Here is a 12,917-nt window from a genome sequence, read left to right as displayed (position 1 = left end):
GATACAAAGGAACCATCTTCCAGCAGAGAGGGAGAGATGTGGAAAAAAATTTTGTATCCTCTGCACACCTGTACAGGAACTGAGCATAATCTGACGTTAAGTGCAGAATTTCATCACTATGTCATCCTCTTTTAAAAGGTTGTAAATGTCTATGTCTCACTGAGTCTTTGTAGCTTGGTCACGAAAGTTTATAAAATCAAATTTAAGTATGGCCTTAAGCCATACTCAGATACTATGTGCATCAATGAACTGATTTTAGATACAATGTTAATAAATGCCATCAAAGAACCTAGATAGATATGAGCTTTATTCCTTTTTTATCTCATATTTTCCATCTATTGCAAAATATTATATTATTGTAATTACTTCAAGAAAAGCAATATATTTCTATACTCTTTTACTATAAATCCAAGTTAGGAAAAAAAAGAGTTCACTTTTATAAAGACATGATAAGCAGCCATGGTTCGAAATGCCATTTACTGTAACTAAAGACAATTTATGGATTTGTTTCCTGACCTTGTAATGAATTCCCTAAAGGAAGGAGGATCTGAGTATTAATGCAGTACTCATTTGATGTTAACAGGACTCCATGTGGGGGCAGAGGTATGCTTACTTAGAGCCCACTGCAAGGTCAAGCCTTGCAGTATTCACAAACACATCAATTATGAGAGTATAGGAGGGCAGACTGATAGCAGTCTCAGCAGTGTTATTGAGCATGCTCAGTACAAGCCAAGCAGCAAATCAAGAGCAACAGGCGGGGGGACGGAGGGGGAGAGGATAGGTAATCAACCCCATCTGCATTCTCCTCACCCTAAAACATATTACCTCTTTCCAATAGCTAGTAAGGCAGATAACTTTGCAATTAGCTGACAGGAGCATTGTATCTAATTCCTATATTAAAGAAAGAAAATTAAATATTAGATCCGCTCAGCTCCAGTACTAACATATTCTCACATCTTGTGGCAACTCACTTAAGGGACACTGGTTAGCCTTAAAAGTTTAATATAAAGTCTTACTTTGTTACTAACTGCGGAGAAAGAGACAATGTCAAGACTCCTGGGCTCTATCTCAATTCTGAAAGGGAGTGGAGTCTAGTGGGAAAGCACTGTTTTATGTTCACACTGTGCTCCTTCTGATGGGAGAGCATGTCCATGTTAGCAGCTCTTACAGTGCCTCAGAGAGCAGTGCACTGTGCAACTGGCTACAGGATACTATGGCCAGGGTTTGCAATGCCGCATCGTGGGGCAATCAGCATCACATGACCAGGTTTCTCACTCCCATTGCTCCATGATCATCCTGCTACATTGACAGCTGCTTTTCAACAGAAGTCTGGAAATTAAGGTGTGTGTGTGATAGGGAATGTGTGTGGATGCGTGTGTCTATATGTGGGGCAAAGGGTAGACAGTGTTTTGGGCGATGTCAGCATGCTGTCTTGTAAGTTCAGTCAGCTGCAGGAAACAACCCCTCCTGAGGTAGGGAGAGGGGTAAACCCTGACATCTCAGCCTCCCTCCCCCACCTCTCTCTCTGGCTCTTTGCATGGAATCTCTCTCACACACACATGCACAGTCAGGTCTACCTCTATGTTCAACAGAAGGAGAATGCCACCTGAATGGTTTGTTCTGTGTCCCAGGGTAAATCAGCACAGTATGCAGCCTGTCTGAAATGAAGGTCTGAAAGGCGATATGTGCATGCCCATAGGACATATGGTTGATTTCAAAACAGAGCAGAGGGGAGTTGAGGTATTATGGGCCATTTCCAGAGGACAGTCAGAATGCAGCAAACAATTCAAGTGTCCACACTGGCATCTCAGTGCTGTATTCAGAGTGCAGTACTCTCTTCGCTTCTCATTGAGGTTTTTTACCTAGAGTACAACTGCAGAGTTAGTGCACACTAAGTGCCTTGCCCATGTGGACACCTCAGGAGTTACAGTGCTGGGAGCTATTATGAGTAATTTTGTATCATCTGCAAATTTTGCCACCTCACAAATTTTGCCACCCTTTTCAAGATCATTTATGAAGAAGTTGAACAGCAGTGGTCCAAATGCAGACCACTGGAGCATATCACTTTTACACATATTCTTATTTTTCCAATTTTTAAGTGGAATACCTGACAAGGTTTTGATGATCATCTAATGATCCTTCAACTACTTGAATTACAAGCTTTTTGCTATTTTAATCTCCCTGCCTCCCTCTGCTTATAAATAAACTCCCTGCTCCAAAGCAGGGAGCAGCACAAACTCTGTTGCTGGTAAAGAGCTGTCTCTGGAGTTAGGGCACATGCTTTAAGCAGATCTCAATTATGAAATCAGGGCGTTAACTCCATCCCACCCCCGCCCCCTATGGCACCTTTGAGTGTGCCTCAAGTCGATTGGGAACCAGTCATAGGGAACCAGCCAATGGGGGCAACACTTGCTAGCCTTAGGCAGCAGTGCAGCACCCAGAGACCTACTCCCACCCTTGGGGGGCCAGGTACAGAGGGTGTTGATCTCAGCCAGCTAGCATTTCCAGGAGGAGGATGGGGCCAGGAAGAGGCAGTTTGCCTGAAGCCTGCTATACTGCTGATTGGGAGCAGTCTGTGGTAAGTGCCTCCCAGCTGAAGCCTGCACCCCAGCTCTCTGTGCCACCCCTGAGCCTGCACCCAAACTCCCCTCCCAGAGTTCACAGTCCTCACTCCCTCCTGCACCCAACAATATGCCCCAGCCTGGAGCCCCTTCCTGCATACAGAGTTTTGAGGTGCAGGAGGGAGTTAGGGTTGCAAGTTCTGGGAGCAAATTTGGTTGCAAATGGGGGCTCCAGGATTGAGCAATCTCCTTCACAGAGCTTACGCTCCTCAATTCTTCTCCAAAACTCTGCCCCAGCCTGGAGCCCCTTCCTGCACCCAAACCCCCTCTCAGAGCCTGTGCCACTCACTCACTTCTATACTCCAACACTCTGCCTCAGCTTTCTGTCCCCTTTTGTACCCAAACTCCCACCCAGAGCCTGCACCCTTCATTCCCCAGCATCCCAACCTCTTGCCCCAGCCAGATGGAAGTGAGTGAGGAAGAGGGAAAGTGGGCGAGGGAGTAGGTGGGGCTTTGTGGAGAGAGAGGATCTCGGGAAAGGGGCAGGGGTAGATCCTGGATTGCCCTTAAATTTAAAAAGTCATATTTGGCATACTTTGAGACAGAAATCAAGTGCAAATTGTATTATTGTCTTATCTAATACATTTTTAATTTAAAATTTATGCAGCATTTGATTGCTTATAGGAACTTTGGCTGGAGTGAAGAAGATCAGTGGGTTTATCAGACTGTTGTAAATCAGTATCCAAGTGATCTTCAGAGCAGAAGAGCTCTGTATTTGGATATGCTACAGAGACATCTGCCTCACAAATCTAGGCATGAACTGGTCAGTGCTACTTCATATGTTAGAAAGTTTTCTTTAAAAAAAAAAAGATTAAAAAGAGTACTAAACTAATACACTTTTATTACCAAAACTTAGGAGAAAAAATTCTTACATTTTGAAATTAATTCAGTTTATGCCAGTTAAGAGGAAGGTTTTGTATTTATGAATATGGTTAAGATTAAGTATCCCAGTTAATGCTTAATTTGCTCAGTTACCTGTAAAAGAATTTTGAAAATATATCACCTCTACAAAACATGAGCTGTGGCACTTTTCTAATTTTATCTACTTTTCTGGACAATCCAACAACAACAAATCCATCTTACTAGGATTGTGTTTATAGGTGTCTTACTATGCTGGCACTCTGCCTCCCTGTTCTCTATGGGTGTGTCTAAACTACATGCCTCCGTCGACGGAGGCATGTAGATTAGCCAGATTGGCAGAGGGAAATGAAGCCGTGATTAAAATAATCGCGGCTTCATTTAAATTTAAATGGCTGCCCTGCTCTGCCGATCAGCTGTTTGTCGGCAGATCGGGGCAGTCTGGACGCGACGCGCCGACAAAGAAGCCTTTCTTGATCGGCACAGGTATGCCTCATGAAACCAGGTTTACCTGTGCTGATCAAGAAAGGCTTCTTTGTCGGCGCGTCGCATCCAGACTGCCCCGATCTGCCGACAAACAGCTGATCGGCAGAGCGGGGCAGCCATTTACATTTAAATGAAGCCGCGATTATTTTAATCGCGGCTTCATTTCCCTCTGCCGATCTGGCTAATCTGCATGCCTCCGTCGACGGAGGCATGTAGTTTAGACGTACCCTATGAGTAGACATAGCAAGTACTGTTACAAATGTCTGAGACCAATCAGTCTAACTATTCCAACGTATGCTGTTGAGAGATGCTATTGAAAGTGCATTCAATAAGCATAATGCCTTATAAGCAGCTTGCAAGGAAGTTTTGCACTTTATAGTAGTTCATGGAATCCTTTAAGTCTTTTCAGGGAAGGATGGGAAAAACTGTAAACAGTGAGCAACGTTTTTTCTTTGGATGTTCATTGCAGCCAAAAGGGAGGATGATCAGTCCATCTATGAATTTCTTGTGAATTTCAGTCCTCCTTCTGCTCCTAGGAACAGGAATTTGTGTCACATATCAAAATAAAATGTGTAGGTCTCCCATCCTTTTAAAAAAATCTAAAACTATTGGATTATATTCCAGCTTTATCCATTATTTTCTTAAGAAACTATATTTCATGATTCTATATATAGAAATGCTACAACAGTATAAAACTAATTCTTAAAATAGTTACATAATATTAGCATAACTAAACTGGGTTTGTTTAATTCCTGCATTAGTGATTGGCAGCATATTTTAAAAGGTTGTATATTTGTTTACTTTTTGAATGGTTCACAGGTGTGAAATTAGCATAAATTAAGCTTTATGGCTCACAAGTAAAATGTTAACAGTTGGATATTAGTATTTTAAAAATTAAAGAGCTTCATATTGGGAAGTCTGAATAATGAACTAAAATCTGATTGGCTTCTTTCTCCTCCAAGTTGGTGCCTGTTTTGATACTTTGCATTTACTTTAAGAAGAGAATGCGTGTCAAATATCATGTCATTTTGTGACTTAGGCTACGGCTACACTGTAGCCTTCTTCCGGAAAAGCTTATGCAAATGAAGTGTGGTATGGAATATTGCCATGCTTCATTTGCATAATTAATTAGCAGCCATTTTTGCGCAAGAGGCTTTTGTGCAACAAGGAGGTGTGTAGACAGCTCCTTTTTGCGCAAAACCCCCTCTTGCGCAAATGCCGTTCTTCCTCATTTTTTCATTTCATTGCTCAGGTCCTTAACTCATATATCGGCATTCCGCCAGGTTCATCTTCCCTCTGTGCTCCCTAACAATAGTGAGGAATGCAGCAAACTGTGCACTTTCCCTTGCTCCCAGCCAGCAATGTCCCCATATGAACCTGTGACGGAGCTTTAGTCTCCCCAGTCCCCGACCTCCCTAAAAGGAACCTGAGGAGTGGTGGAGGCTCAGGGCATGAGCAGTCCTGGAAGTGGGAGGGTGCTCCTCCTGCTAGCCCCTTTCACACCCCTGGTGATTCTATCACCTTCTGTATGGTTTTATACAAAGCAGTCCCATTCCAGGCACATGCCATTTTCTTGACACAGCCAAACCCTTACATTATTTTAAGTTATGATAAGAGGAAACTGTATTCTGGATTTGGTGGTCCTAGCTCTTACCATTTAAGAGGAGTTCAAGAACATACAGAGAAACAGACAGACAAACTCTCTCAAATATATAATATTTATTATTGCAACTCTATTGATTTCAGTGGAGCCATTGTACCATAAAGAAGAACAGAAATTTGTTACTTGCAAACTGTTGAGTCCCTTCTGTGTTAGGAATAGCAAGGGTGCTGAGCACCTCACAGAAGAACCTCAGCAACTTCCAAAATCAAAACTTAAATGTTCAGTTCCATGGGAATATCATTAGTTTACTTCAGACCTCACAAATCCTTAAAATTAATGTCCAGTACTATTTATTCTTTTATGTATGGTTTTAAATCTTTTTGAAATGTTACTCTTTAGGTTGCTCATGAAAAGGCTTGGGATCAGTATCATTTTGCTAGGAGTCAACGTAGAGCTTTGATTTTAAACTGGGCTCAGGCAAGAAAAGCCTTTTTATTGAAAGCAGTAATGACTATTGCTGAAGCTTGTGCTGTTCATGAGACAGAAGTGATGTTGGCTAATAACAGAAAAAAGCAACAGGACATCTGTGCTGATTTGAAAGGAAAGGTACGTTCATTTACTAGACCACACATAAATATGTCAGTAATTGTATCCTGTTGGGTTCAAAATTAACTCAAGCAACTATCTTGAATAAGTTATAGTATCAGAAGAAACAATCCTAAATGAAGACTGGCTGTCACGTTCTTGTTGTTACTCGTCTGTTTTAATCCTACTGGGCAACCCTTTATTACAAGAAAATATATACCTGTATGTGAGTGAAGAAGAATGTGATCTTTTGGCAGAGTTCTTTATCCCTCTATTCTCTTGTGCACCTTGAACTGTAAATTACTTTAAGGTTACTCTGTTTTATACCAGAGCTCCTGTTTGACTTCTTTGGAGCTTGAACAGCTTTACAGAGATACTTTGTTGTGCTAAAGGTTATTTAAAAATACATTTGAGCACCTTAGCTAGTGTAAATTAGCGCCGTTCATTGTACTCAGTGGTGCTATGCCAACTTATACTAGCTATGGATCTGACCTATCAAGAATAGGCATTTATGAATAATAACTTTAACATGAGTAAGGTTAAAATTTTCATGCCAGAATTTCACCTGCCTTTGCTAAGTGTCCTTTTTCCACTAGGGGTGGACTTCACTATTATAACTCTAAAACTGTATCTACATTATAAATTTGAGTTATTTCATAAGATTGAGAGGTTAGATAACATCATTTAACATAACAAGTGGCTAAAAGTGGGAATAGTTGGGGATAATTCTACTTTCTTCCATTATTTATTATTCACAGTAGATAGAAAAGAAAAAGCGTGGAGTTGAAATTTTGTTTTTTTCTGCCCCTTTATCTTCCTCTTTTGTTTTTCCTTTTTCCATTTTGCCACTGATGTCTGATGGTGGGGAAACTTGGAAATTTCTCAAAAAGAAAAATTCCAATTTTGAAAAAAGCTAAGGAAAATTGCCATTTTTGCACCAAAAAACCTTCAACTACCTCTAGGAAAAAGCAAGGCAAAAAGGCCAAGTAAAGGAGTGATTAATATGAACAGATAGAGAAAGAAAAGTAACAAACATGAAAATGAGATTTGTGCCTTAACTTCCATTTAAATCAATAAGAGTTAAGAGCCTAAATAACTTTTGATCTAAGCTAAAAGGTTGGGTGAAAAAATTAGTAAATTGGTGATTTGTTAAGCATTCTGCTAAATTGTGAGTAGGAACTTAAACTTTATCTGTTTCCTTCTTCTTTTGATTGAGCTGAACCATCTCTGATGGTTCAAAAAACTTGAGTAAAAGGAAAATAGGCAATATTACAGAGCCAGTCACATAATTTCATCATACTATTTGCCAAGCTTATAGATGCTAAAGTGCTATTTTATTCTGAAATGGTCCACATTTTGATGGAGATTTGTGACAGCTTTCAATATTTTTTCCTCTTAAAAATGTAGGCATGGTGTATCAAAATACTTATGCAGACAGAAAGTGTGGCAAGAAGAGAAAGGAGTTTTTACATTGGAAGTATTTTCCCAAATAAAACATATTTACCTAGAGCAGAACAGGGGAGGGAATGCATTTTGCAAAAGTAATAAAGCAGGGATAAGAAACCTGAGGGCTGGGACTTGGATGCGGCCCCCATCTTACCTAGCTCTTGCCCCCACTGTGGGGTAAAGCACATACATTCTACTGAGCTGGGCCCCTAAGCTGGTGTGCAGGGGGAATATGGGAAGTATCTCTTCTCAGTCAGGGGCCACATCAGTGAGGGTGGGATGATTTTTTTTTTTTTTTTTTGCTTTTCACTTGTGTGCGTCTGACTAATTTTTCTATATGTCAGTGGTCCCTTACCCCAAAAAAATTCTCCATCCCTGTAATAAAGGATCAAAAGGACTGTTCATACAGTTACACAAGGACATATACAAGATTTTACTGTTTCAGGCAGTAGCAAACATTCAACCATGTGATACACACAGATGTAGTTTATGCGTTATGTAGTTAAGTCATGTAGTTTGTGTATGCGAGTGCATATGTGCAAATAATTCAGACAACCTACATAATGGCTACGTCTACACTACAAGTTTTCTCGGCAAAAAATATGCAAATAAGGGACTCATTTGCATAAGTCACGATCTCATTTGCATATTTTTGGCCAAGAAAACTCGTAGTGTAGACATACCCAATGGTAAGCATGTCTCTACAAACTTTGATATTCCTTGTGTCGGAAAAATGCTCTTCCTTATAGAAACAGAACATTGACTGAAAAGGGAGGATGTACAAGGACAGGCCATGAAAGCTGACATATATTGGTACATTGTCTTAAACTAAGATGCTATGACATGATTTCAGCTCCAAGAAATTGAAACTGGTCCATATTCGGTTGTGTTTTATAGCTACCCATCTATGATTAGTTTCCTAAAAGAGTGTAATTATTCCCATGCTGACCCTTCACAGTGTGGTTGTAGACAAGATTCAGTCTTTTTTTTTAAAGATAAAATTCTCCTCTATATTTGTTTAAATGCAACTATAATTTGTATGTAGCCTGAAATTAAAGGACAGCTCATTCAAAACTGATATAAGGAAATATTTTTTATACAACGCGTGATTAATCAGTGGAACTCCTGACCACCAAATATCATAACCAACGGTGTATCAGAATTCTGGCAAGGATAATGAAAACACCAGTTATATTAATAGAATAAAAGTACAAATGTTGTAAACTTTCATGCTTAAGTTAACTGCCTGAAAACTGTTATGACTGAGAATGAAGTTTCCTATATGAACAGATTATTCCGTAATTGTCTGTTTCCAAAGATTATAATGTCTTTTATGTTTCCAGTACTGATCACAGTCAGAAACAGGATACTGGACTAACTGGACCATTTGTCTGATTTGTTATGGCAACTTTTAGTCAAACTGGATTTGACTGCAGGTGCTATCTGTAAGTTCAACAGAATGAAATAATCACTACCCTGCAGCGGGCACAGTGACTTGCCCAAGGTCACACATGAAATCAGGGTATTGAATCTGTGTCTCCTAAGTTACTACTCTAACAATGGAACGATTTTGTCCCAATACCTCCCATTGTCTGTAAAGTGAGGTGGGCAATCATTTTTTATTGGAGGCCACTTCAGAAAGGGGCAGGGCCTTGGGTGGAAGGACACTTGCATGCTTCCCCACCCACGGACCCTGATTGGTCTGTGGGTGGGGGAGTGTGCAAAATCTTTGCCTTCCCTCCTCCCCCCATGAGAACCGCCAGCTGTTCTGAGCAGCTGGTGGTTCCCTCTATGTACTCGTGCCCCTGGTGGTTGGAGGAGACTTCACGATCTCCCCCCCACTATCCCTAGGTCAATCAATGCCTGGGGTGGGGGAGCAAGTGAAGTCTCTCGCTCCCTGCCCCCATCCTGCAAGGGTGCACTGCGCTTAGAGTCAACCACCAGCTGTGCAGCAGCTGGCGGTTGAATTTTAAGTGCTGAGCTCCTTGTAGGGCAGGAGAAGACTTCATGCACTGCCTACGCTCCCAAGCCCTGACTGGCCTGAGGGTGAGGGGAGAATGCAGTCTCCTCCCACCCTGCCCTGTCCCTGCAAAGAGTGCATGTTGCTTAGAAACAGTGCACTCCTGGCAGGGTGGGAGGAGACTTTGCGCGTTTCTCCCCTCCGCCATCCCCAGTCCAATCAGGGCTGCCAGGAGCGTGTGGTGCTTCTAAGCTCTGCGTAGTCCTTGCAGGGCGGGGTCAGGGCAGGAGAAGATTTCACATGCTTCCCCCACCCCAAAGTCCTCATTGGCCTGGCGGGGGGAGCGACAGGGCTTCCGTACATTGGATCAACTCACTTGGCGGGCCAGATCTGGCTCATGGAGGCCCTTTTGTCCACCCCTGCTATAAAGGATGTTTGTACAGATTACAGTAAGGATAGAGTTTGGACCTGAAACCAAACTTCAATTAACCATTCTATTAATGATGCATGAGCTAGAATAGAATGAATTTGGATCTTTAGGTATATTTACTCTGCAGTGCTAAGACTTAAAAAAAAATGCCTTAAATTGTCACTAAGGTAAACAGATATTAAGTTGAATAGCAGCCAGGTCTTTGAAGTAAAAAGGTGCGACTATCACGTAGCTCCTATTCTGAACATAACCACACTTTAGGCTCTGACTATTTTAACATATAAATTGAAGTGTGTATCAGTTAAAAAAAGAATAAGCAGATCCCAGATCGTTATGTTATAGACACAAAATATATAAGTATGCTATTGACTAATACAGATTGCTGTGTAGAAAACTGAATAAGATATTATGCTGTTTCTGAAAACATATTGAATAAAACCCCCACCCATCTTTGTTAAATTTGGTTCAACTCCTCTCAGTTATAGCAATGTTAAGAGGCCTAGGCTACGTCTAGACTGGCATGATTTTCCAGAAATGCTTTTAACGGAAAAGTTTTCTGTTAAAAGCATTTTCGGAAAAGCGCGTCTAGATTGGCAGGATACTTTTCCACAATCCATTTTCGCGATTGGGGCTTTTTTGCGGAAAATAAATCTCTGCTGTCTACACTGACCCTTTTGCGCAAAAGTTTTTCGGAAAAAGACTTTTGCCCGAACGGGAGCAGCATAGTATTTCCACAAAAGCAGTGACAATCTTACATGAGATCGTCAGTGCTTTTGTGGAAATTGAAGCGGTCAGTGTAGGGCAAGTTTTTCCGCAAAAGCAGATGATTTTGCGGAAAAACTTGCCAGGTCTAGACACAGCCCTACTGTAAATGTAGCTTTCCAACTCGTATGGTTTTTATCATAATTCTTCAAATATTGGTAGTTTGCATTTCTTATGATTACCCAATTTCTGGCATCAAATTTGTGAAACTTTGCCCTTCTTCAAGATGGGCACAATTTCTCTACAGCTTTTGTGTAGCAAAATGGTCACCTCTAGTAAAAATGGCTACTGAACCCAACTGTTTTCAATGAGACTGTAGCCAGGCTACACTTAGGAATGATGAGCGGGTATAGGAAGAAAACTACCTGTATAAAAGAATGTCGACTGAGTCATGAGAAAACTGACAAGAACTGGGGAAGCAGAAGGAAGACATGAAAGATGCTAGGCCCAACTAGTGGATTGCAGAGGAAGAGAGGAGATGGGGAAGGAGACCGAGGAGGAAAAGGAGGGAAAACATAGGGGCAGGTGAATGTGGGGAACAGGAAGTCATGTGTAAAAAATGCAAAAAATTGAGCAGGGTAGGAAATAACCCAAAATGGAAAGAATCAATAGGCACTTTCCCACGTTAGTAGTTAAGAGACAAAAACGAGTTTTTTTCTAACAGCATCTGCTAATTGTTAGGGAATTTCCTTCTGGCTGCTCTGGGAATTAGCTCCATCCACACCTTACACCCCCTTCTGCCACTCGTTCACATGCCCTGCCATTTTTCTTTCTCTTTCTGCAACTCAGGTTTCTCTTTCTTCATAGGTTGGTCCTCCATTCAGGTCAGCATAGTACTTACTTTCCAGCATGTCAAAGGACTATAAGGAAACTGCCCCATGCAGTCTTCATCTCCACTGCCTGACCTGCACCACTTATCCCAAGTGGCTGGTAAGGGAACCTGGGCCTGCCCTCCATTCTGGGTTCCTGTCTAGAGACCCTGTTTCAAGTAACTGTGTTCTGATTTCTCCCAAATATTGCTCTTTCCCTGGGCTCCATACTAGAGCACTTCTTTTGGCACCTCTTACACTGGGGTAACCAGCCCAAAATCCTTCCTCTCAGTCAACTCCATAACCCTGGAACACAGACACACACATTCATACACATGTACACACACATGTTCACATATGTACACACATACACACACACACACACACACGTACACATCCCTTTTCTCAAAGTGTTACTTCAGACTATTTTCCCTGTAGCTCCTTTCTGTTGCCAACTTCCTGGATTTATACCAACCCCACCAACTCCTCATCTGAGCTCCATCTGTCAGTCTTTTAACACCAGGTGCTTTCCCAGGTATATTTTATCAGCTTAATCAACCTAATTTAAACTATCCTATCTTGTCTGGGGGTCAACATCACATCACACCACACCACTTCTGAACAATTAATATGGAGGCTCACATGTGTCTGTTTAAAATTGAATTTTGAACCTGAAATGAACATAAGTTGGGGACAAGTTGGCCTCATGAGTTTTGGGAACTGAATTCAAATATTCCCTACAGAAAACCAGACTTTAAAAAGGGACTCCTTAGTATCACCATGATAAGTAACAGACGTATTCAAGCATTACTGCTACTGTATAAGGAGAGGCTATAGATACAAACAGGAAAGGCAAAATAACATTGTTTGCAGACAAACTGAAATTAATCAAACTGATTGATCATTTTAAAAATTCATCCTCAATTAACATTTGAAATCTAAGGGGATGTTATTCATTTTAAGCAGATCCCTATTGTAACCTCTAGGATCTCATACCTAAGGTCCTACCAAATTCAAGGTTCATTCTGGTCAATTTCATGGCCAAAGCATTTTAAAATAAGTCACTTTCACAATTTCAGATGTTAACAACACTGTGAACATTAAGATGTAACCATGATGGCCCCAACCCAAAATGGGTTGGCGGGGGGTTGCAAAGTTGTGTGTGAGTGGTGGGGGGGGTTCCCAAAATTAGTGTCCTGCAGTTACAGGATGTTTCCAGAGGTAGAAATGGGTAGGATCTCCACCACATTGCTGGGAGAACCGCAGCTGGGGGCTCTTAGCTGCTAGTTTATGCCAGGGACAGATTAAAGTCAGAGCTTCTGTCTGATTTAGGGCCCCCCAGGAAAAATGGGTGCCC

The 12,917-nt window shown here is 41.4% G+C and overlaps 1 protein-coding gene across 3 annotated transcripts in view; it reads left to right on the top strand.

Annotated features, from left to right (window-relative positions):
• The window catches only part of CCDC148 (coiled-coil domain containing 148), a 139,325-nt gene that overhangs the window by 69,599 nt on the left and 56,809 nt on the right, over positions 1-12,917 (top strand). For all 3 annotated transcript variants that reach the window (XM_025186537.3, XM_006126840.5, XM_075933433.2), the window contains exons 9-10: positions 3,246-3,384; positions 5,968-6,174. In XM_025186537.3, the coding sequence (XP_025042322.3) occupies positions 3,246-3,384; positions 5,968-6,174 (346 nt within the window). The remainder of the gene's footprint in view (positions 1-3,245; positions 3,385-5,967; positions 6,175-12,917) is intronic.

This window comes from Pelodiscus sinensis, chromosome 7 (genome assembly GCF_052426305.1).
Source record: "Pelodiscus sinensis isolate ZL-2025 chromosome 7, ASM5242630v1, whole genome shotgun sequence".
NCBI lineage: Eukaryota > Metazoa > Chordata > Testudines > Trionychidae > Pelodiscus > Pelodiscus sinensis.
The sequence above is the reverse complement of the archived record's forward strand: the minus strand, read 5'-3'. Positions and strand labels throughout refer to the sequence as shown.